The sequence below is a fragment of the Aythya marila genome (assembly GCF_965140915.1).
Source record: "Aythya marila genome assembly, chromosome: 3".
NCBI lineage: Eukaryota > Metazoa > Chordata > Aves > Anseriformes > Anatidae > Aythya > Aythya marila.
The window spans coordinates 20,568,260-20,594,516 of NC_139044.1; the positions used below are offsets into that span (position 1 = coordinate 20,568,260).

General features: G+C 35.2%; 1 protein-coding gene across 1 annotated transcript in view; it reads left to right on the top strand.

Moving 5' to 3' along the window:
• The window catches only part of SPATA17 (spermatogenesis associated 17), a gene marked incomplete at both ends in the record, with an annotated part of 95,053 nt that overhangs the window by 56,903 nt on the left and 11,893 nt on the right, over positions 1–26,257 (top strand). Inside the window, 3 exon segments of the mRNA XM_082758168.1 lie at positions 339–542; positions 5,792–5,943; positions 14,912–15,047. Coding sequence (XP_082614294.1) covers positions 339–542; positions 5,792–5,943; positions 14,912–15,047 — 492 coding nt within the window.

Here is a 26,257-nt window from a genome sequence, read left to right on the forward strand (position 1 = left end):
AAAATGGCTTTTAAAGAAACATAAACAAGTTTAAATTTCAAAACAAGCATAATACTTGTCTTTAAAGCTAGTTGTAATTTTGTACAATTTACCTTATTTTTAAGGAAAAAACGGTATATTTCTTTGACTATTACTGTAGAAGAGGAAAGATGTGACCAAAAGAAAAGAGGGTTTGAGGTCCACGAAAATCAGCTGTGTATTTCTTGCTTGAATAAAATGAAAATTATACCCACTGGGAGGGCTAAAACAGATTATGTGTTACACTATCCTATTTAAACACTTTTGTAACTGCAACTGTGAGTTAATTGAAGTCAAAGGTAAACCCATCTTCTATTCAGATTGCAGGCATATATAATTCGCCGTTCAGAAAATCCCCAGATCCAATGGAACTGCTGCTCCGGCAGTCAAAGCCACTGAGCCACAGGCAGCAGCAAGTGAAGAGTCCCTTCACAGATGAACTTTATGACTGGCCAACTTGTAAAAGGCCTCCAACTTTCCATGCAGGAGAACCCCTGCCACCTATTGGCAGACAGAAACCTCAGGTAGCAGTTTTCAGTGTCTCTTTTTGGTAAAATATTTTGTGTATGTTCTTTATTTATAGAACTAGTGCTTGCTTTCACAATGTAATTCTTTGACACAAATTTGTTTTAAGGAAAAAGAGATGTATGTGGTATGTAAAACAAGGAAATGTGTCTTTGCTTTTGTCTTTTTGGAAAAAAAACAACAAAGTCACCTCTGAGATTTCAAAGAGAAGATCTGACATAACTGAGTATCATCCTGATTCATCAGAAGGAGAATTCCTAAGTTCCAATTTTAAATCAATGAAAAATAGGAGAAATTAAAGATAAAATTAACCAGTTGAAATAACTTATTACTCTTTTTGTGTTTTCCACGTGGAGACCAAGAGACATCCTCGCAGTATAAAGTAGTTCCTGTACTTTTACATCAACTAGCTGTGTGTCAGTAATTACAATTTTCTACATGTTCTGCATCAACTGTCTAGATGCCTAGCTCCCTTCCTTAACTGTCATGGTCTGGATTTTGATTTCAGTTGATTTCAGCATATGTTGCAGATAACCTTTTTCCTCTCCCATAAATTAATGGAGATCTCTGAGGTAATATGTCAGAGATGTCCCATTAAACGGCAAAAGAGCATTTGCCACCTTATTATCTAAACCTGCTGGGAATATGACCAATATTTATAAACTTTTGAGACCCTTATGTTCCTCAGTTGATGATGAGTGGATATTTATCCAGACATGTAGCTTTTGCCAGTGAATATCTGATGTTTTTGAGGTAGACATACACTGTCTTTCTATCTCTTCTGAAGATTTTTTTTCAGTTTGCATGGTCTACTGAACTTCTGCTTTATGTACCTCATACATATATGTTTAGTGCCAGCTTGACTTTGAACACTTGCAATAACTTCAGAACTTCTTGTACATTATTTTGAACTCCATGCTATCTTTAAATTTTCTCTTCCATGTTTAGCCTAGAGAAGTGAAGGCTCTGGGGCAACCTCACTGCAGCCTTTCAGTACTTACAGGTTGCTTATAGGAAAGATGGTGAATGACCTTTTTACATGGGTATATTGTGATAGGACAAGGGGCAGTGCTTTCAGTCTGAAAGAGGAGAGATTTAGGCTAGAAGTTAGGAGGAAATTCTTTACTCATATGGTGGTGAAGCACTGTTACAGACTGCACAGAGAAATCATGGATGCCCCATCTCTGTATGTGTTCAAGGCCAGGTTGGATAGAGCCCTGGGTGACCAGATCTAGTGGAAGGTGTCCCTGGTCATGGTAGGGGGCTTGAAACCAGATGATCTTGAAGGTTCCTTCCAAACCAAGCCATTCTATGATTGTATAATTCTACAGCTGAATTCAAACTATCTGTAGCCATGCAATTTGCCTGTGTTTTACTGATTGAAACGACATTGTTCTTCAGTGGAAACAGCCATAGGCTCATGGGCTAACTGACACGGAAGAGGCTTTTCTCACCTTTATATCATATCTGACTTCTCTGTATCAACATGAGTTGATATCAGTGGTGGGATGTGAATGCAAAGGTAATTGGGTTCAAGCATGAGGAACAGATACAGATCTGCCAAAATATATCTGAATAAATAGAGGTGAGCCTCACAGAGATCCATACTGCTTATAACTTATATATGTATATATATATGTGTGTCCATATGTAAGGATCAACTTCAAGGTAGTTCACCTTTGTCCTTCCCTCCTTCCATCCCCACACCTTGACTATTTGAGCTTCCTCATATAACGATCTCATTGACTCATATTAGAACCAAGTCAAAGCATGAGTCAACGGTTTAGTGATCAGGGATTTTGGAGTTGAAAGTAAATTCAAAAACAGATACATATGACATTATAGCCTTACCTTCTGGGACCAACGGGGCTATTATAGTCCTTCAGTGGGATGTGACTGGGTGCGTTGTCAGTACAGAAGTCATGCTTTTTAAATAAAGAGGGAACTCAGAGTTGTTAAGCTGCTCTTTCAAAATCACTTTACTTTATATAAAGTATCTTACAAGATTCTGTTTGGGTTTGGAATATTTTATAGACCTTTCTAAGTTCAGATGCATTCACAGCAGTAGCGCACAGATAGCCTTTTAGAACAAACCAGAAGAGCCCTGTTTATTTTCTGCACCTCAAAGAGGGAATTTACTATATAATACTTTAATCCTTTCAGCACCCTGGGATGTACACTGTGGGGTAAATTTTCAAAGCACAGCACGTGGATTTAGCTGCGCGACTCTTATTGATGTTAATGGGAGTCACACGGCTAAATCCCTACACAACACTTTGACAATTTAGGGTTGTATTGTCTAAGGAAAGGACACTGGTTTGAGATGATGAAACAGCTGGAAATGAAAACCCATCAGAACATATCACCCTGAAAGTTGTCCAGTGTGACAATAAGGAATTTAATTACTACCTATACTTGTGTCCTAGTTCTCTGTGATAACATTTTATATATCTCAGGTCCAGTGTGAGCCACTTGTTACTCTATTGATTTTTCAGGTATCTAAAAATTGTGTTGCCCATATGCCTGGATATTTTATACGAGAATGTAAATTACATAAGCTTAAGAGAACAAAAAATAGCTAACTACTAGCTTTCTCTTGGGAAAGTTGGTATTTAGCATTTTATATATAACTCCATGTATGTGAGATATAGTGTATTTAAAAGAAAATTTTTAACGATGATTATACATTAGTTATAACAGACCTATCAGTTTTATTACTGAATTAACTAGAATTACAGTTTGATAGAAGAATGGATAATTCTAAAATTAGTCAAGTGTTCTTTCAAAGGCATTAATAACAGAAAGTACATCCCCATTTTTAGGGAATTATATATATATATATATATTTTCTTGTATGCTGGTGGCTGTCATGGAATAGGAACAGCGAAGAACACAAGATTTCATTTTTTTTTTTTTCATGAGTTTCTTATGGTAAAGTAGTAAGACTGCCTCCCTGCTAACCATTTTACTTGGCAGACCAGTCAGTAGCAAGAATTTTTATACTATTCATTCCAAAATAGAACATGGAGTTGTTTGAGTTGCTTTCAGGGTGAAAACTGTTGGTTCCCTTTTGAAGCCAGATGCCCAAAATGCTTGTGGGCACTGCAGATATGAAAATATTTATGAGCGCCATTTTACTGCAGATTACATACATTTTAAAGTTCAACTTGTAAAATGCAAATAGGCAAATGGATTTTTTAGAGGCCTTGTCATCTTACATAGATTCAGTAATTGTTTATTGCTGGGCAAGTTTCATCAAATATGTGTTTTAGAGAAATGCAGGGAAGGCTTAGAATTAACTTCATATTCTACAATATGCACCACCATTAATGATGACAACCTTATTGGAGAGACCTTTGCATAGTTTATATACTCCTTTTTCCCCCCTTCCATTAGTATTTGCTGTGCTTTATTAATTTCACTTGAACTATGAATTGAGAAAGTTACAAGTTTTTAGAAATTAAAAATAGAAAAAAAAAAAGCTTGCTTAGACATCTGATTTGGCCCTTACTCTGGTGGAATATGAATAAATATTTTATAATGAAGAAGACTATTTTCTAAAAGAAAAAAAATCTATCATTATAATATTTGATAACACTACACTTCTTTCTTCTTTTCTCTGCAAACATCTTGCAATACAAAGTATTCATCTTTTCATTAGCAAGTTAAACCTTATTTTATATCTTGATCATTAGATTATGTGTTACTAGAACATTGTTTACCAGTTTTAATGATCTTCTCTAGTATTGATTATTTTCTTAAGGGCAATAACGATTTTTATTCTGTTTTAAAAAAAAACCTTTATTGTGGTCATACTAAATGAATGCATATTTTTTGTGGACACTTTTAGAAAGTAAAAGCAAGAAAATATTTGCAAGTAGTATAAATGCTATCATTACTTCCTTACTATGATCTTTAAAAATATCTCCAAATCATGATGCTGTACCTTTAAAAAGTAAAGTTACAATAAAAATCCATTAACTACTTTCAAATATAGCAATCCTCCTGTCCAGCTGTGAAAAGTACTAGATGATACTTATTTGCCATTTGTGTTATTTACGGTCCATGACTTTTATGGTAACTGGTTCCTATTATTGGTTTCTATTAATGTAAAACATAAGTGAACATAAATGAGGCGTGAATCATTTCTTTTTATTAGCCCCACAGTCTTCACTCAGTGCTTGCAGTAACTCCAGCTGTGACTTGTTAGTGATAACCTATTTAAAGAAGGATATCTTTAAGAATAAAGCCTGTGATTAGGAGTCTTTGTCTGCTTATAGTTTCAGAAGGTTTTACTAGTTTGTTGCAGGTTCAGTAATGGTGAAAATAAAATAAAAATTAATTAGTAACACTTCTAAATCTAGACTTGCCACTAAATTGTCTTGAGCATAGTATGGCACTAATTATACTTGAGGTAAGTTCAGTGGTTAGTGCTAAAAGGAAGACATAACATACATCACTTTGACAGTGTAGAAAAAGACTTTCTGTTGCTCTCTATCTCTGTTGTTAAATGGCAAATAGTGGTTTGATCAGTTATTAAATAGTCTGCTTTAAAAAAACCAACATATATATACATATACACATATGTTCTTTTGTGTGTGTAGGTGTATATATGTTATATATACACACATCTCTGAAATAATTATGAGCTTTTAGTTTTTTTTAAGACTACTGAGATTAATGTGGAATTAGACATTTCAAAAATAGACTATATAGTCCCATTTTTGTAGACATTAGTTTGAATTATATTAGAGGAATTGTATTTTAAGTCACGTATTAAGTTCTCTTCCACATAGTTTTATAGTTAAATTGAAAAGAGCGTGTTCTTTAAGGTAAAACATGATTTATCCCGTGAAAAGGAAGAGACTTCCTGCTTAAACAGAATCTAGATGAAGTTAACACTTATATATCAAATTTTATTTCACCAGTATTTTTTCCAAGGAAAAAAATAAGGTCTCCTAATAAGTTCTAACAATGTATTGTTTCAAATAATAAATATTTATGAGTAGCTAAATAAATCCGGAGTACGCATTTCTCATTCTCTCTTTGGGGCTTTAGAGCATGTTATCAACCTTTGTGTTATCTGTAACTCTCTATCAAAACGAACTGCTTTAATTATTTTGGAAGAAAAGTCTTGCTACACTTCCCAGACACTTTGTGTCCTCATTCATTGGTGATGTCTCATGAATAAAAGAAAGAACTATAGCCCCACAATAAAACACTTACGTTATCCTATACTTTTCATCAGGGGCCTTTCCGTGATACCGCTGAAGTATTGCGGCAGCGCTATAAGCCTTTGGAACCAACCTTGCGAGTGGCAGCATCAATCGATTCACCACTAGGGAAGGCCAGAGCAGAAATGAAAAGGGAGGAATGGAGAAACCATATACATGACAATGAGTAAGTTTTTTTCTTTTTTTTTTTTTCTTGTATTGTTATGAGGATGTTATCTTTATTTCATTGGTTTCAAAAACCTTTCATGCCTGACAAAATGAAATGTCAAACCTGACAGCTCAGTAGCAAACGTTCTCTGTATATACTTCCAAATTCTATGTTCTTAGATTATAAACTTCCCAGGGCAGAGACCCTATCTTGTATTTGTATGACATGTGCCATCCGTATCTATGAATCAATAGAACATGCCATAATAATAATATGTGATACAACAGATGAACTTACTGGGAAATTAGTAAACAAATGCAAATTCCTTTTTGCCATATGCACCTTGTCAAGGAACAAATACTATTTCTGTCTTCCTATTAAAAGATTTTAAAGACTATGGGAGGAAATATGTTCTTGCATGCCACTGAGACATGCTTTCTTTCCAGTAAACTACAAAAGCTCACTTGGAAGGGAAGGGAGCATAGGTTGCATGTTAGAACATGATGTAAAAACTGTTTTACAAGTAAAAAACTGTTTTACAAGTAAAAAAAAAAACTGTAAAATCTTTGTGGCAGTTTGGTTTCCTGAGCCATGGCATCTGTAATAGCATCAGAGGGGCCTCGTCTTTTCCATACAAACCAAAATTACAGACATAATCCGTCCCCCAGCATTTAAGGCAATCACCAAAATATTCCCAATTCTTTTTTTATTGGGATGGAACTCCTTTGCCCAATCATAATAAAACCTATTAATTAACTTTTTCTGGGTTTGTAGTTAACTAAAAACAAATGATGTTTTGTCAACTTTACCCTTGAATTCACTGTTCTTGGCAATTCTTTGACACTTCAGTAACAGAATTCAGCACAGAAAGGAATCCCTTTTCCTTGTGGGCAGCCTGTGATCTACTGATTTACTGGAAATGAATAATACTTTGCTATCAGCCCCATATTGCCTGCGTCAATTTAAGGACTGGCACTTAAGAATGCGAAAATCAACTGCATTTGCATGTTTTAGCATTTGTTTTAATTGCTGGATCTTTTTTTCCCATGTTTTCCCTGATTTAATAGTGGCTTTCAAAGGAGCTTCTACTTAAAAACAATTTTGAAAGAAAATCTTTTAATTCAGCAACTTTTCCACATTTGTACAATGTCATTTGTGATATTTGGTTACAAAAACTGTATGTAGTATTTTTTACCCCTTTTATACCAAAAGTGTAATAGGGAATAGTTACAAGTGTACTTCAGGTTTCTCTTCTTTCCTTTTTTTTTTTTTTTTTTTTTTTTTTATTGTTGGAGAAGGGGAAAAGCAGCTTAACTTTCAAATCTCATCTGTGATCTTTGCTATTATTTTTTAAAAATATTTTTATTTTTAGCTTTCACGACTGAAATCTAGAAAACACTGGGTAATAATTAAGATTCTTTCTTTCAGCTAACGTGTTCTTTACACTGGATAGGCTTTGATTATATATTCCAAATGAGGGGGGATTATATTTTTCATTTATGGGAATGACTATATGGCCTGGTCTTTATTTGATATGATTTACACCAGAAGTCATTATGTCAACAGTTTCAGAAGGTCATATGTTGAAATATTTATTTTGCTGTTTCTTCCCACTTAGTGAATTGTAAAGGCTTTGGTCTTGTACACTTCAAATTTGGAGTCTCCAACTTTGACAGATATTAATTGATTGGGGATATTAATTGACTGGGGATATTAGTTGATTGGGGGACAGATATTAATTGGAGGTCTTTATTTACCTTAAGGGCAAGGAAGCATTTCATTCCATCCTTAATACACAGAAGCAGTGATTCTCAGCTTCACGTGCACTAAATGCATAGTGTATTATACGTTTTCAGGCTGTGATCATTCCGTTTGTGCTTCAGATTCAACCAACCATGCAAGGGTCACATCTGTAACCTTGAAAAGGTGATGACAGAGCTGCAGGTCATCATCAGGACTAAGACTCACTAGCAGTGCTGCAGCTGCTTTGTGGTATGCTGGTCTCCAGGGAGGAGTCAACAAAGGGTTACTCAGATTCTACAGTATTTTTTTCTCAGCAGTGCCTATTATGAACTGACAGATTTCCGTCTCTTTACATGTAATTGTATACTTTGGGACTGTATTTCTTCCTGGTTGTATGCTGATCATTCTTCTATTTTAGGAAGTAAGGAGAGAAAGAAATGAGGAAGTGTGTGGAGTTTGTGGAGAAAGCTAGTATTTGCATAAAAATGACAAACTCAATCCTTGATCTTATTTTTGCAGAATGAGTATTGTGCATTATCTTTTAAGATAGCAGGTATAAAACATCAATATTTTTTCTATATCAGACGTTAAGAATTCCCACCCACCTCTGATTTCTGTTTCTTTTTTTTTTTTTTTTTTTTTAAGAGGTAATATGTTTTCTCTAAACATTTCAAGCTCTGAGAAACTTCTTGCTTCTGATGAATGCAGAAATAAGAGAGAAAGCCAAGGAAGAGGTTGAGGCAGGCAGAAGCAGTACAAATCCAAAACAAGAAAATGATGTGTGTGCTTGAAGCAACTGCTGGAATTTCCTATTTTGTAATGAAACAGCAACTGGGTAATCTAGCCTAATAAGAGTGATACCTCTTTCTCATGTAATTGAAGCTGTTACTGCCTTATTGTGCTATTTTTCATACAAATGGAGTGATTTCCCCCTACACTTGGATAGGAATGACAATTGGACTCCTTTGGGATGACCGCTTAATAAACTAGTGTCTAGTTTGAGACACCAACTGCTGGATCCAGCAGATTTAGATCACTAAGCATGAAAAGTTCTTTACTCAGTTGCGTGCAGCAGTGTGCTTGCCTAATTTTCCAGAGAACGAAAATGTAAATTATTTTCATTAAGTGCTGAAATCTGCCTCACATAATATGCCTCATGACTGAGAGTGTAGTATTAAACATCTATATAAAGTCAACATATGTCAGAATGAGTTGCAATGTGGTGATAGAATAGGGATAAGCCAGCAATAGTGTAAAGCTGAGCATTTCTGATCCATTGTAGGCTGCTGGTATGACAACAGGCAAGTCATCTCAGTTTCTGGCTCTCTCTGCGCTCAGTGCTGTACCAGTTGCTGTAGCCAAGCTAGTCCTGAACACACTGGTTCACCTGTGTGCAGCACAGTGCATTGTTTGCATACCCCATGCCTCACACATTGTGTGAGTGTTGTAGTACCAAGCTCCTCACAAGTTTGTTTTTGGCAAGACAATGTTTTCCTTTAGAACCACTGTAGGTACTTCTGCACTACACAGTGCTGTGCGCAAAGGATGGACTTACAGAAAGGTTAATGACTTGGAGTCATCAGTATCATGACATGCCCAGTATAAATGGCATTTTAAATTAAAATTTAAAAAGCAAGTCACTTCGTTTTGATGAGATTGTGTGATTTTAAGAAATCTTTTCATTTGCATGTTTTTAAGATTTTTTTTACTGTATTTCTGAATTAGCCTAGTGAAAATGGCCACTACGTTTTATGTCATGCAAATATAACACATCTGAAAACTTTGTTCAAATTATGCTTAGTTTTTCATATGCTTTGCAACTTTAGCGATTTGCATATTTTCCGGACTGTTATTGTATTATGATAAACAGGGATTATCATATATTTTCAGATAATGTTTTCTTAACAATTCAACTTCTATTTGTAACTCTTCCATTTATTTTAATTACTAGCACAGTGTGCAACATTTATTAATCAGTAGAGTCTTTTTAAGTTAAAATACTAAATTAGCTAACCCCATTAACACAGAATACTCCAAACAAGCAGTAATAGGAGAGGTAGTTACTGTGCAAATCGTATTATACATGCGGGTGCTCTAGGGCACAGTTAAGCATGATTACCCTCTTTTGATCCAGTATTCCTCTGCTTCTTCCAGCTAATTTCCACTGGAAATTTACAAAGTAGTGCCTTCATTTTTCCATCTTAATTTTTCTAATGAAGTTCTAGTACTTTATAACACTGGGGATGCAGATAAGTCAGTGTATAATTAAGTTCCAGAATTTGCTGCAGAAGAGATCTTTTACTTTCTACAAGAACTGGACGATTTTTTTCTTTTGCCACTTTACATTATTGCAAACATGGGTTAAATAAAAACAGACAGAGGCTTCTTGGATTTGCTGCTGTTAGGATAAAAATGACTGAGAGCTTACTGAAAAAGCATCGATATTTAGTATATTGCACACAACATAATAATGCACCCAAAATTTCTCATGGAAAAAATACTGTGCTAAACATAATCTGACTAGATACAGTAAGTAAAATGTGCTGTCTTTATACTGTGAATTACACTTTGATTTGTAATGTGCACTCATTATGAACTATGTAATGACTGTCCTGTTGCAATTGTTTTGCTGTGGAAAACCATTTTGATTCTTGCTTTGTTCACTAAGTGAAAAGATAGTCTGTTGGATTAGATTGAGCAATGACTTTAGGCGAAACCCAAATCTGAAAGTTTAAAATGAATTACGCATTTTCTTTAATAAATTAAAGAAAAACAAACAAACAAACAAAAAAACAAACAACAACACATCAGATTCACAGCTTCCAGAAGGTGAAGCATAGTTTGTTTGGAGCTAATTGCTCGTGGTCTTCTTTAAAGTGAGAGGATTTTTTTTTTTTTTTTTTCAGTTAGGTCAAGACAATAAAAAATGAATTACTGTAATTACTGTTACACGGAACCAGTTTAGGTACAAATTTAACAGCACTATCACACATCTAGAGCTAAAATTTTGGTAGTGTTTTTATATCTAAGTTACCAAAACATACAATACATACAAATATTGTGCAAGTTTGAAAAATCTAGGAATATTTACCCTACCTTTCTTTGGTGTTAATATTTCTTACAGTGCCAAGTGGTGTGGGATAGTCTAGCAGTAGATCTCCTACCTGATCTTTCTCAGTAGCCTGGGTGAAGTGAAGCATTTCTGCTATCAATATTATATGTTTGCACTGCTAGACTGCTTTTCAGAGATCCAGAGAACCTGCTGAAGGCCTGCCCTGTTGCTTGCTGCCATTTAGACAGAAGAAAAAGTGAATACTGCTGAATTTTATCCTGAAGAGGCAGAGTCACCTTCCACCTAATCAGTTTGTCCAGGGCCCCATCCAACTTGGCATTGAACACTTCCAGGGATGGGGCATCCTCAACTTCTCTGGGAGGCCCTGGTAGTGCCTCATCACCCTCATTATACGAAGTTTCTTCCTTATATCTAATCTAAACCTATCTTCTTTTAGTTTAAAACTGTTACCCTTTGTTCTATCACTACACTCCCTGACAAATCCTCCTTCCTGTTTGTGCTCCTGCATAGGAAGATTTTTCTCTCCTCTTGCATTGCCATAGACACCAGAGTCCAGTAGTACCTTCTACAGCATCTATCAAGAACAACTAGAAAGCCTTTAGCATCTAAGAGGCCTCTTCCATCTCCTGTCAAAATAGCAAGAAATAATGGAATAAGAGACAGAATGGGAGGAAGAAATAATAGGTGATGAAATGAAAGAAGAAAGAGAACAAGGGGGCTGAAATGTGTGGAAAAGAAGGATTAGAAAGATTAAATTAGTGGTAGCAAAGAGGTACAGGATAGAAAGGAGAGAGAACACAATTTTAGTTAACAACAAAGGATATCAAGGATATCTTTTGAAATATAAATATATACTGCTATAAACTGTCAGGTCTAGGATTACCTACTAAGTCAAAGGCTCCGAGGCTTTTTGGTCCCAACTCTTTCACCCTATCTTGATTGTATTATTTGTCATAACTCTCATTGAAGCTTTTGCAGTGGGTGGAATGAAATAATTTTTCATTTTTTAAGTGTATTTCTTTGGGGAGAATTCACCTTCCATTAAATCATACAGTTTTGGAAAGGTGCAGATTATACTGATTACGCTTTATGGCACAATATGACAGTAATGTGGAATTTGATTCGTCTTTCATCCCGCTATTTCCGTCTCTGTCAGTTTTACTGAAAGCTTTCAAGAACTTTTGAATTTACACTGAAATCACAAAGAAAAGCTGAAACCCAGATATAAGAATCCCACTGAAGTGAGCTTATTATGGGGAAAAAACTACTGAGGTCTAAGGTTGGGCAGTTTATAATGTTATCATACCATTGTCTGGATTTAATTTTCTTCTCCTTCCATCACTCTCTTCTGTCACATTCAGAACACATACTGTCATTAATTTGGGGAAAAGCTGTGTCAGGTATAGAGAGAGAACTACAGAACACAATGCCATTACTGAAGTATATTGCAGTGCTCTTGCTTTTTACTATTATCATTGGTTGGTAGAGGTATTATGATGCTCGTATGATTCCTATTAATTTGCTTATCTACCTAAAACAAATAAACAACATTTAGTATTTTTATTAGTTATTTACATAAAATTATGACAATATTTGGTTGCTTTAAACAGACATTGCATTTGTGATTATGATCCTTTCTTGTCATTAGATCATTGTCCCTATCAACAACTGCTCAGGTGGCTCTAACTGTGGATCTACAGACAGAAGAAAAAATAATTACTACGTTATGCCATTATACCCATTAACATATTGTTAATGTTCTTACATTTCATTTTCAGTATTTTTTTTACTATTCAATGTTCTTTCTCAAAAACTCATTGTTGCTTTAACTTTTTCCTCAACCATAGACATACATTCCAGGCTGTACAGCACATAGACCAGCCAATGGTCTTACAGGAGATAAGCAGTAGAATGTGGAAGATTACATTTGTGCTAAGCTACATGTAGTACAAGATGTTAGTTGTGACCTAAAATGTTAGAATATATGCATAGATATTTAAGTTCGGAAATGTGGTAAAACATAAATTACTCAGATTTGCCAAACTCTGATTTGATCAATAGATTTGCCAAAAAAGATGAAGCTGAACTGGTCCACAGTAAAATCAAGCCCTTCACGTAGAACATGTTATAGGGGAAACAACTAGAATCCTTATTGTTTTCTTTACTTTATCTTCTACTTCTCTCATTTATTTTTATTTTTTTTTGCTGTTTTGTGTATAAATTTTACAGATGTGGTATTCATATTGAATTATGAATGTTATGGCTCAACTAAATTATATGCATATATGGGCAAATCCCTAAACTGCTAGCCTTCTCAGATATCCAATCCCCCGAGAAAGCCAATTTTCTTTCATGTCTGAACAAAAGAAAAATGTACTATTAAAATGCAATTCAGAAGTGATAAAAACTGCAAGTGGAGCAGCCGGCTCACAGCACCTTCGATGTATTCTCTGGGACACTGGGGCCACATTAATTTTTGTGTGCATGTGATGTCCATCCCATGTGCAAATTAGCATTACAAGTACCATAATCTGTCTTATGTGAGTGTCCTTTCCCATGAGTATACACATACTACTATAGCTTTGTATAATTTAAGTCTGCTAACTCAGTGTTTTTCTTTTTGCTAACTTTACATGACATTTGACTGTGGTACTAGATAGAATAAATTGATATAGCTAGGAATATTGTTAAATAGTTTCTTTTTATGAAGTGGAAAGAGAGGCATATAATTTAAGACAAATAAACAAGCTCACCCAAACAGTTCTTGATTTATTGGTTAGTGTAAACAAATCATTTTGTGAGTATCAACTGAGAAACAGGAAGAAACATTTTTATCCCCATCTTTATCAAAAATGTGTTTGACTATAACTTGTATTGGCACTCTGGGTTCTGAAAAACTTTCACCTAGTAAAAGGTTTTAGTTAACTACACCTATTATTGTGGCTGTTAAAGTGATATTTTAAACTCTTCAAACTTATTTCTAATTTTACCATGTAATATTTTTTCTGCACTTGTAGAATCAAGAACACCCATTTCTTTCTTTTTGAAATACCAGAGATGATAAGCTTCATTTATGGGATTTTCCTTCATATTAAAATGTATCTTTTTGCTCTTGTAACTCTCTTGCAAACTAAAATGGGCAGATGGAACTGATATCTTTGTAGGATCGCTTGCAGATCTGTTATATATGAGATGTCTTTCACCCTCCTCCATACAGTTTACTGTGGGGCCTACCCAGAAAATGTGTAGGTGTCCACAAGCTTTATGAATATCTATCTTAAAACAACCTCTATAACCAAAGAAGGCATCTGGAATTTCACTGTTCAGTGGTAGTATGCAAGAAGGGAGTTCACCCTCAGTATGACTAAAGGTGAAAGAATCAAATCCCAAAAGATTGATGGTTAGGGCATACTGATAACTTCAAAGTACATGATTGGTGTATTTAGGACTAATCATTGATTTGCTTTGTGGTCTGCTAATACATGAAAGCCAACAGTACTATCTGTATAAATTTCTATTTGTCTAAACTAGACTACAGCTTCTATAGCATTGGTTAACGGTTATCAAAGGATACATTTTCTACTTTAAGGTACAAAAGAAGTTCTTTCTGCTGTGAATTAGTCTTGGTTTATACTTACACTGCCGGTAGGCTTGAAATGCATCCATCCTGATGGAATGGAATGATCAGGTTGAGGTTGTGTTGGTTGCCTTTTAGAGTACACTACTTGTAAGGTGGATGAAAGGTTCTACAGAAGTGAACTCTACTTTTGCATGGTGGAGGCCTCCATTGACTGATGGCACATACTGCATTGCACATGTCAATAAGGAAAACACAGCAAACCAGTCCCTGTTCATTCCCTCTTTAAACCACACCAGTTAGCAGTGCAAATATAGCCAAAGTACTAATCTGGTAATGCAAGTGCGCCACGTTCTATCTTCTTACAAGGCTTCATTTTATCTATTGAAGATCTCTATCACTTTGCTCCAAATTTTATTAAAAAGCAATTATCAAAGAAATTGCAGTAGCTCTGCCACAGTACCATCAAGGTGGTAGAGGAAAATAGCATAAACTTGTGTCCACCTCATTTTCTGCTTCATTGATATCTTATTTACATGATTTCTGTGGCATCCAGAGTAGGCCATAATTTTAAAATATGTTTTGAATTTCAGATTTTTGCCATTTTCTTCATATCATAAAAATGAGAAGTATGATCCATCAATTCATAGGTCAGGCAAATATGGCGAAGAAACTTATGGAATTAAACATTTCCGAGAAGTACAGCTGAATAAGTGGGTAACAGGCAAGGTAAGTCACTACAAAAATTAAAGAATGGCTTACTTTTTTAGATTGCTATTATATGTGAGTTTGAGCCTGATTCTGAGATCATTGAATCCACTGGGTATCTTTGGGCCATCAACAATTCTCTGACCTAGAAGGTAAGGATTAAGAGCATGTATAAGTACAGATCTGGTTATATCAGTTTTGCAAATTTTTTTGTTTCTGTTATGCCTTTCCTGATTTAAGACAACATATGGCATACAATATAACATATGTATATTTATTCTTACATGCTAAACCTTTAGAAAATTATGGAAGAAAAATGGAGAAAATATAAAATATTGTATTGCTTAAGTTCATTGGGTGAAAAAGGGTGAAAATGAACCTAAACAGTGTTCTAACATGAATTTGTGCATATATTTGCATTACTTATTTTTCTGTTAGGAATCATAATCACATTAAAATTTCTCAGTACAAGAAATATATAGACTTGACAGAACAGTTCCAGCACATGGCCTCAAAGGGAGTAGAATACCTTTTCTATGAGAACAGGCTGAGAGAGCTGGAACCCTTCAATGTGGAGAAGAGAAGGCTCAGGGCTCATACAGGCTCATTGATATATACGTTTATATTAATGTATATAAACACCGATGGGAGGAAATGAAGATGGAACCAGCATGATATATAAAAAAAAATGATATAAAATTTGTTGGTCCTACTTGTTTTATACTGTAAAGACGTTTCCAGTCTTTAGCAGTTTTTGATCAGGCTCAGATACCAATATCAACCAAAGTAAAGGTATTTCTACTGTTTATCATATGTATATGATGCATATAATATAAATTACAGGACATAGTTTATACCACTAAAATTGCTTGTCTCTCTATCTTGGATAGATTTCAGCCTAAATCTCTGTGGGTATATAGCTGTATGCATTAATCCAACACAACCTACAGTCTTCCAACCCCTGTTCTAAATTAAAATGAAGCTTCAGTTAGGAGCTGCTTACTCAGACAGAGCGATAAGAGGGGAAAATATCTCCTTCTGACCTACCCACTTATTTAATGAGTCATTATTACTGTTAAAAGAAAAAGAAAAGAAAAAAAACCCTCCACCTCCTTTCTTCATTTTAATGGAAGAGGTCCTATAGGCAGGTACAAGGTCATACTTTCAGAACTAAAATTTCAGTGAATTCTGTTACTTTATTTCCCAAATCTAGTAAAATTTTCCATACGTCAGGGCTCTGAACAAAATTATCTTCTATTAATTAATCACCAGGCTAATTGGCATGTGTGAAGATATTTCCAAAAACAATCTGAGTTTTGCTTAACATGTTGCTTAACACAACCCTTTTTTGGGGTTTTCCATTAGGTGATATTTATGTGAATGCAGTGTTTATTACAACCTGAATAGCTGATAACCCAGCCAGGTTGTATAGTTGGCTTCTTAAAGTATTCTAGTAAAGAAGTCCATCTAATCATTGCTGGTAAGAAAAACTGTAATTTCTTCCAAGGAGGCAGTGCAGTGATCAGTGGGTCAATGACCACTGAGCTGCTGAAGTATTATTCGATATTAGCTGCTTTTTTAATATAAACTCAGTATTAAAAAGTTTCTCTGTTTATGTACATGAGCGTGTCTGAGTTCTATTTCCTTCAGATTTTTATGTGTTTATATGTGTGCATTTTAATTCAGGTCTCAAAAAGATTACTATGTAAATTATATAACTACTTTAGAAGCAAAATGAGCAACAATGACAAATATTGTATTGTTATATTTCCTCTGGAAAATGAAACAGTGTTAGCATAGACTTCCTCTAAACGTAGTAATTACCACTGGTATGTGAGAAAAGTTAATAGTTCCTTTCATCTAGTTATAATCTGAAAATCATTCCACATAGATTTCTAAGAAGTTACTAAACTAATGGAAAAAACAGTTGTACTCTAAATCTTCATTAAAAATAAATGAGTTAAGAAATGGAAATATTATACTTCTAGTGAAACAATCTAGTTATCCTAGTTAACTACTATGAAAATATAAAATGCTTGCCTATTTTTAAAGTTGTATTAATATATGTCTAAATACCTTGGAATGCCTTTGATTTCTGTAAGAAGTATTGATATAAAGAAAAAAAAATTACTAGTCACTGTGAGTTTAATCTAGAGTGATAGGTCCCAGAGTAGCTGGACAGTCAGGGGATCAAATACGCTAACTATAATCTTTCAGTTGTCAAAACACTCACATATGTTCATATTTACTGAAGCAGAAATGATAGTTTATGGCCTTTAATTGGTATTGGAGTTAGTTTGCATATGCATTTTAGAAAACTGACTTAAATGACAGCATTTACTGTTTTCTTATTTGGAAAATTAGGGACATGACATTTGAAGGCATTCCTTGTTGATAGATTCTTTCCTTTGATACCTTATTATAGGTGAATTACAGTACAACTGCATCACTGTTTCGTTATTTGCACAGGCATTTTGGCCCTAAACAGAATTTTATTATCTACAAAGCATAAAAATATCCAGTACTGCAAGGAATTAATTTAGAGAACCTAAGCATATTGCACAGAACATAAAGTTGACCTTTACCGTCTACAGCTTTTGGAATGGAGTGGGATGTGGAACACATCATAGATTTAATGTGGCACAACGCTGTCTGCAGAAACTTGGGTGGGACTGCGACTGCCTGCCCATTGCACCCGATGATTGAATCTGCTGTCACCAGCATCCTGATAATAATGAACATTCAGCTTAACGACCGTGATTATGATTATCATAATTGATGTGCAAGTGCAGTGTGTGGGGATCATTACAGCTGAACTGTACAGCAGAGAAACATGCCTTAGTTATGGATAATTTTACTTTTATGCATTGATTGGGATAAAATATGCTTTTCAAGTTCAACAGGCCAGTGTAATATAATTTTAGGAAGATTTCTACATGTATGAATTGATGATTATGAGCTTCTTGCAAAACAGTCATTCTAGCTGTTTGTTTTGAATTGTTTCATTCCATTAATAACAGGAAATAAATAATTAGACGTTGAGTAGAAATCACTTATAGAGTACTGCCAGCATTAATCAAATATCAAGTTCAAATATTTCTGATTATGATGGCCTCACATAGGCAAGAAAAAATACCATTTGTAATGCACCACCAACACAATTCTGTTTTTGTTGGAGAAGTAGAAACTGGGCAACAACATTGTCATTTTCATGTTGTGTTGTGTAATTGCTAGAGCAGGCAATAGTTGTTATAAAAATTATACTGCTTCCACTTTTGCCACCAGAGGCAGAGGTGACAGGTCCACATTCAGCCAGAGTAGATAAAAGCAAAATCAACATCTTCAATCAATGTAGTTGGGTGGTGGTTGCCTTCAGCTGAGATTATATGAATTTGCAGAAGTATTTAATTAAATTGTACAATAATATAACAGAAAACCAGGTGTGTGTAAGTACTTTAGCCTGAGTTTATAAAGGACATTAGGATAATACAATGTATAGAGTTTCATTGATATACAGTAGGTGTAAATTTGTCTTTGTCTAAGAATTGGCAGAAGTGTCCCATTTAGGATAACAGACAATAGGAAATTTCTTGATCTTTAACTAACTTGCTTTCTGCCATAAAGAAGTTTGCAAGGATCAAGTCACTCTGAATGTCTCATCTGCATAATTCCTCTCACATTATTTTACTAAGTTTGGACTTTCTGTGGTGCAAAAGAGTACTCTCTGTAGGTCCAGAAAAATCATGCTATTTTGTATAAAGTCTTTTACCTCTAAAACTTCAATAGCCTCAGCAGTTTTCATTCTTACTCAAGTTATGGCACAAGTGGCATAACTTTATCAGGTAGGACCTGAAGTTCCAGCTATGTGGGAAGAATTACATAAGTGTATTACAAGGCCTGAAAATCTCAGTGCCTTCCACAGCAGGCTTGACTGTTCTACATGGCCAACCCATTCTCTTTCACATTCTTCTGAGGCCACTGTGTCCTATGGTTTTACGGATAATTTACATTTACATAGTATTACTGAAAAGAAAAAACTGGAGAGGGCGAAGTGACTTGTTCTGTTTGAAAACTAGTTTTATCCCACATGGGACTAACAGCATATTATAATTATGTCTATTGGTCAATGTCATATGGCAGAATTGGTACACTACTAATGTTCTTCCATCCCTATCTTATACAGAAACTTAACTAAATTTCATTTTAACTTGACTTTTCTTAATATTGCAGAAATTATAATTGAGATAAGTATAATGTATATGTGAAGTTTTAAACTTTTTCTCTCAAGACTGTGACTGTGACTCCTGGACAATTTTTAAGGGAGTTTGCTTGGTTTCTATTCCTTTTAATCAGAGAAGAAATATACAAGAATATTTTCTAATACAGTGTGGTATTCCTGAGGAATGTGGATCTATGTTGTCAGCCGTATTACATGTTTTGAAACTTTTAAGGCCATATTTACTAGTATGCTTTCTGACAAAATTACAAATATACAATGAGAAGAGCCAGGACACTTTCAATAACAGTTCTTAGTTTCCCCAATGCAAATGCAACATGTTTTCCTAAGCAAAGCAGAATTGACATAATGTGGCAGCTAGAAGTGACTCTATTGTAGGAGAATTATTAGGTGATCTTTTAAGAGTTTGCGTTTTACACTACCAATTTCCTCATGAGCCGTGTCAGGAATAATAAGGGTTGTTACCAAATTGTGTTGCACTTCAGCAATCTCCAGCCAATGACATGGCTCCTGTATAATTATTGCTGCTGGCATAACTTGATGGATCTATTTGGATGCTCCAAATGCACCTTTAGTTTGAATTATCAGCTATCTGATTCCAAGGTAAAGTTGCTTTCCTTCACTTTGCTTCTTACCATACGTCCTACACCAAACCAAACAATTTAAATCCAAGGATCTGGTCCTACAGCAGTGCATTCTGTATTATTCATAAAAAGTCAATATTCTGTAGCGTGTATCTCTCTGCTGTCTTCAGAACAACCCCCGAGAGTCAGAACACTTTGTGTCTTCTTGTGATAATTGGCTTGTGGAACTGCCTGCCTTCACATAGGATGATTCTTACAACAGCATTACTTTGCAGAATTGTGAGCTCCTTGAAGCTCAGGCATTTAGCTACATTCTTGGACAGGTAGTGTTTTTTTAAAAAAAAAAAAAAAAAAAGCAGTGGTGCCCAAGCTAATATCATGGACCAGATTAATGAGCAAGATGTCTCTGAAACTGGGTAACAAAAAAAATTGCTTTTGCAAAGTCTACTACTTCTAAATTTTGCCCCTCTTGAGAAGCAAACATTCAGAAAGCCAAGAGTATGTCAATTCAACAGCAGGAACAGCAGACATTACCTCTGACCCACTGGACTAGAATCTCTTTCATAAGATGAATCCATTCAGCCTTCTAGGAAAGTATATTAAAATTTCAACTTGTGGCAGTTGACATAATGATTTTTCCAGATATAAGCCATCTCTTAAATGATTTTCTTAGGTGTAGAAAGAAGGTTAAAATTATGAAGCAAATTAAAATATACAAAATGGCTACTGTTTAACTAAATGTAGAAAATGATGTGTTGATACTTAGAAGGATGAAAAGAAAGGCTGGAATAGCTTTCTGATGAAGGTTACTGGTGACTTACAGGGTACAATGAAGAAGGAATAAAACAATGCAGTGACTAGGAAGAGTCAAACCATTCAGATGGATATTTGCATAAAAAAGATACTGTCACCACTTTTCTAATCAAATCCATTCTAGTGGTTATTTGTAAGGGTTTGTCAGCAACTAGTTGAATATTTTATAAAACCTGATTTTCAGTTCTGTGATTTCTCAGTGGGAAAATTCAGTCCCTTGATGATGATCCAGGGCTTTGAAGAATAAATTGATTCAAAAGAGAAAATTAGATGGTCCTTATTATACTGTCTAACTAGCAATCCGGTGTCATTTGTCTGTAGGATGATAAATGTCTTGCTTTTCCTACCTTCCTCATTTAATAATGCAACATGTATGTTAGTGGCATAGAAAGAAAATCTTCCATTTTAGTAAGAGCTAACTTTAACCACTGTTTTTTGAGGGAGATATATGTATGTTTTTTACCTTCATAAATAATTCCCATTGTATACATTGCTTAAACATTTTAAAGCCTCTTGTTTAATGAGAAAAAGCTTTAGAAACACAGTATCTTGCCTAATTCCTTCATTATACACTTCGAGTACATTGCACTAAGGTGTGGTAGAACTTTTAGTGCAAACATCAGTTGAGCTGGAAATGTTAGTGTGAAATTTTTAAATTGATGTTAGTTTTAGGTGTTCACTATTCTGAAGTTATTTGGTTTGTTGGACTTGCAAATCCTTGCACTAAACTGGGAAGTGCTTGGCTTTGACTTTTGATGACAGTTTTGGAAGGACTGTTCAGTATTCTTGGGATTCAGGAAATTTGCTTATACATCTGGCAAATATAATGCATTTCAACACAGCCAATTAATCTTTATTTTGAATTTAAAAACAAAAATCTAGATATTGAAGTCACTAGCAATTACTGATGTAACATATCTGCAAAAGCTGGGGGGAAGTGTCGATCTGCCAGAGGGTAGAAAGGCCTTTCAGAGGGACCTGGACAGGTTGGGTTGATGGGCAGAGGCCAATGGGATGAGGACCAACATGGCCAAGTGCCTGGTCCTGCGCTTTGGCCACAATAACCCCATGCAATGGCTTGGGGCAGAGTGGCTGGAAAGCTGTGCAGACGAAAAGAATCTGGGGGTGCTGATTGATGCTCGCCTCAACGTGAGCTGGCAGTGTGCCCAGGTGGACAAGAAGGCCAACGGCATCCTGGCTGTGTCAGGAATGGTACAGCCAGCAGGAGCAGGGAGGTGATCGTACCCCTGTACTCTGCTCTGGTGCAGCCGCACCTCGAGTGCTGTGTTCAGTTTTGGGCCCCTCACTACAAGGACATTGAGGCCCTGGAGTGGAGCATGTCCAGAGAAGGGCTATGAAGCTGGTGAAGGGCCTGGAGTACAAGTCCTGTGAGGAATGGCTGAGGGAGCTGGTTTCTCCAGCTTGTTTAGTCTGGAGAAGAGGAGGCTTGGGGGAAACCTTTACAGGCTCTCTAAAGGTACATGAAAGGAAACTGTGGGGAGCTGAAGGTCAGCCTCTTCTCTCAGGTAACTAGTGATAGGACTAGAGGGAATGGTCTCAAGTTGTGTGAGGGAAGGGTCAGGTTGGAACTTGGGAGAAATTTCTTCTCAGAATGAGTAGTCAGGCATTGGAAACAGTTGACCAGGGACAAAGCTTTTCACAACTCTCTAAGATTGAGATTACCTATATAAGTATTCAAAAATGCCTCTGAGATATTAGGACTGATCCTCAATGCTTGTTTAGAAAAGGTATGTTCGTGGAGTTAGGCTAATTGTTTCATCAGGTAACAATCTGGCCAGTGATTAATATAATCAATATATAGATAAATGCAACCTGCTTCCTATTCCTTAGAAATAATATTGTTACCCATCTTTGCAGGGAAGAAAAAAAAACACTTTTAAAATCTCATCGTTAAGTGCACATTGCTGTTGGGTTTACTAATTGAAGTCTAAGAATCACATTCTGTTGGCTTCTTGCAACAGGCACACTTAGGAGTGCAGAATGTCACATCTTGAAATGACAGTTGAATGAAATATTTCATAGCACTGATCTATTATGATTGAATAGTTGTACTATTTATGGTGTTTTTAATGCCTATAGCTACTCCAAATAATGGGTTATGTCAGGTATATGCCCAAGCTGAGTGAAAGGCTGGACGTTTTTGTTGTTTTGAGAGCAAGTGTACGTTTTTCTCAGAACAGTAAAATTCAGTGCAGTAAAATATACTAAATTCTTATGGTGCTCTAGAATCTTGGAGTAGTCTACATTACCTGAGTAGGGAAAAATCATAGTAAAATTGCATAGTTTTGTGCACTGGCATTGGAGTGAATGAGAGACTGCAAGTAAGACCACTGCTTGTCTTAATGGTTTGACATAAGCAGCTACTGCTACTTTAAAATTTAGATCATGAATCAACTCTGGACTTGTTTGCTCCATTTTAATAGTAATATGATATTCACTTTGGAATACACTTTAGTATTTATTCATTTAATGCCAATGAAGATCTATTTTCAAAATGCCCTTTACAAACACAAGTTAAAAGGATGTTCCACCATGATCAAGAATAGAAACTGTGTTCTTTCTTCTCCTACATACTTTATGGGTTTTGTTCATCTTAACATAAAATATGTATGGAAACTGAAAAGCAGAACCACATAAGGAGTTATTTATGAACAAGTGTATTAGCATGTGTTAATATTCAAGAATGAGATTTATGGAATTATTCAAGAATAACTTTTGCACTTCAAATTCAGTCTTCATTTTCATTTAAACAACCTTACAAACTCTGAGTTAACATACAGGGGTAACAGCAGATAAGGTACATAGGTTAAGCTAAAAACTGTGATGTACACAGTGTCTGTTTCCTAACTGTACTGTTTTTGTTTTCCACGATGAGTCTATCTGAGTAAGAATTTACATTTTGACTATGATAATAGGAACTAACAATATTTCCAGCCCATGGCCTTGAGTTTTGTTAGGATCTCTCTTACCTGTATGAAGTATTTTGTATGAAGTATATGAAGTATACTGTATATGGCAGTATAAGTGATAAACATTGATCGTTAGCAACTGAATACCCTGCTTTTTCAGAGTGTAACTTGTTAGGTATGAGAGGCTCAAACTTAGAAAACAAAATAAAGAGAAACAATAAAACCACTGCATATTAACAGACTTTGTACACTAATGTGAAGCTGCTTGATTGAGCAGTGCAGTGTCAACCATGTCTTTCTTCTAATGCTAAAAGTAATGCACATAGACAGAGTGACAATCAGAGTACAGCCTCCCATCAGCTGTAATTAATCTTTCAGTTAACAGAGACTAGAAAAGCTTCTCATCAGTCCCTTCTGAAGTCAGAGGCACCCTGTTTTTTGATGTTTGCATTCTGAGTAAAATTGTCCCCACCAGTTCTAACAAATTGAAACACCAGGCTAATTATGGCAGCTAATGAAGTGTGTGGAATGGTCACAGCTTGTCGTGAAACTGTTCCTTCAGCTCAGATTAGAGTTTCATCAATCACTTTTTTAAACTGATCCAGAATTGCTTCTGCCCAGTGCTTGGCATTTTTAATGCTGTTTCTGTAATTGTTTTTTTCCCCAAAGCTTAGGCTATTTTTTGAAATATTACAGTCTCAGGACAGGACTTACAAACTACAGTTTATAAAAAAAAAAAAAAAAAAAAAAAAAAATTCATTATTGCCTCTATCAGCTGATCAAGTGCTAGAAAGCTAATAAAAGAGGCAGAAATATAAAACTTGATATATTGCTTTTAATCCAGCTAAAGGTAGCAATAAAGCACATACACATATATGTATATGAATCATTATTACAGTGGGCTGAATGTATACTGCAATCTCATGAGACATGGTTTGTGGGCTGGATGGTTCAAATCCTACTGAAGGACCTAAATGAAATGAATGAGTTGGTCTTAGCTTATTTCCTAGTGGATTGTGGTCCTCCATATATCACTCAAAGAGTTTGTCATGATTTGTAGTTTTTGCAGATGCCCAAGCCTTTGGCAGCAGAAAAACCAAAATGTGTTGCTATTCAAAGTATTTCAGCACGTCAGGTCAAATCCAAAATCCTCAAAGAAGTATGGGAAACTTTACAGTATAACTGATGTTGCTACTACACCATCAATGAATAAATTAGCATATGAAACATTTCAAAAATTCCTATTTCATTTTCATTTATAAGATAAAATAGTATTCAGCTATACATTGAAAGTTCTGCATAGACATTAAAGGCATAGATGTTAAATTATAATGCTAAATTCTTTCCTCAGCATATACAGCAGAATGTAGAATTTGGTTTTGAAGTTATACAGATTAAAAATGAAATAAACTTTTGCATGCATACTACCATAGAGTATGTTTGCACAAGTTGTCATGCTTACTATATATGACACGTATTTATATCAGAACCAAGACAGCATGATTTTAGTTCAAGTGTGCTAAGTAATCTATTTATTGAATTTGTGCTAATAACTGTAATTAATTTCATTTTTCTGAACACTGTTGAAACTAAAATAATGTTTGTCTCTCTATATATCTCAAACGTTTATCTCCCTGAAATGTCTTAATCATGTGATATTTGACAGAACTAGTTTCATGTCAGTGCCAAAACAAATCTGTGGCACGAGTGAATTATCTTTGATGCTGATGCTTTTCCTTGAACTGTACCAAGGAACCAGTAGATTTACAAAGGAGAGTAAGCAGTACTGAAAATTTTTAAAAAGACATGCAAAAATATGCTATTATATATAAATAAAAGATGGGGAAGAAAAGACAATAGATATTAGCCTAGGACCTATTGATTAGTTATAGCATTTGTGAACATAGGGTAGGAGATGACTAGTTTTCCTAGTGTTAGCAGATCTTCAGAGTAGTTGCATAAAAAGTGAGAAAGTCCTCTTTCTCCTGTTCTGTCATTTCAGTTTCTTCAGTTTCTGAAGGTAGCTTATATTCACAAAACAGGAAACTTGGAGTGTGCCACGGGAAAGTAATTTATTGAGAGAATAAAGAATGTTTATTTTGCTGTAAGCCCCTTTGACTAATCATATCCACTTTTGGAATGAGAATGCAAGGAATAGGAGCAGGAGACCTTCATCACCATGAGGAACCCTCTTTGACATCTTTACTCTTCTTTCTGACATGCCATGAATTTTGTTCAAGTTCCTTTAAATATCATCCAGAAAAAGTACACCCTGCATGGAACATGACAGTGGACACATCTTTCTTATAGCTCCAACAGGCATGAAGACATCACCTCCCTGAGCATTCTGGCAAAGGGCTCTGGCAGCAGTCTGTGCAAGGAAGTGTATGCTTGGAATTAGACCCATAAAGTCTTGTGAACTCTTATCTCTGAAGTACTGGTACATACTTCATAACTTACCTCTATTATGCCATAATATATTTCTATTAGCTTTCAAAGAAAAAAAAAAGTGAGAAAAGTAGCACAGTATTTAGCACATCCTTTCCCAAATACAGAGAAAGCTTTTGATCAAGTTAAATGATGCTCTGTGAAAAGAGTAATTGAGAAAGTAAGCTGAGAAGGCAGAGTTTTTGTTGTAGAGTGAATTTAGCTCATAATAATCATATG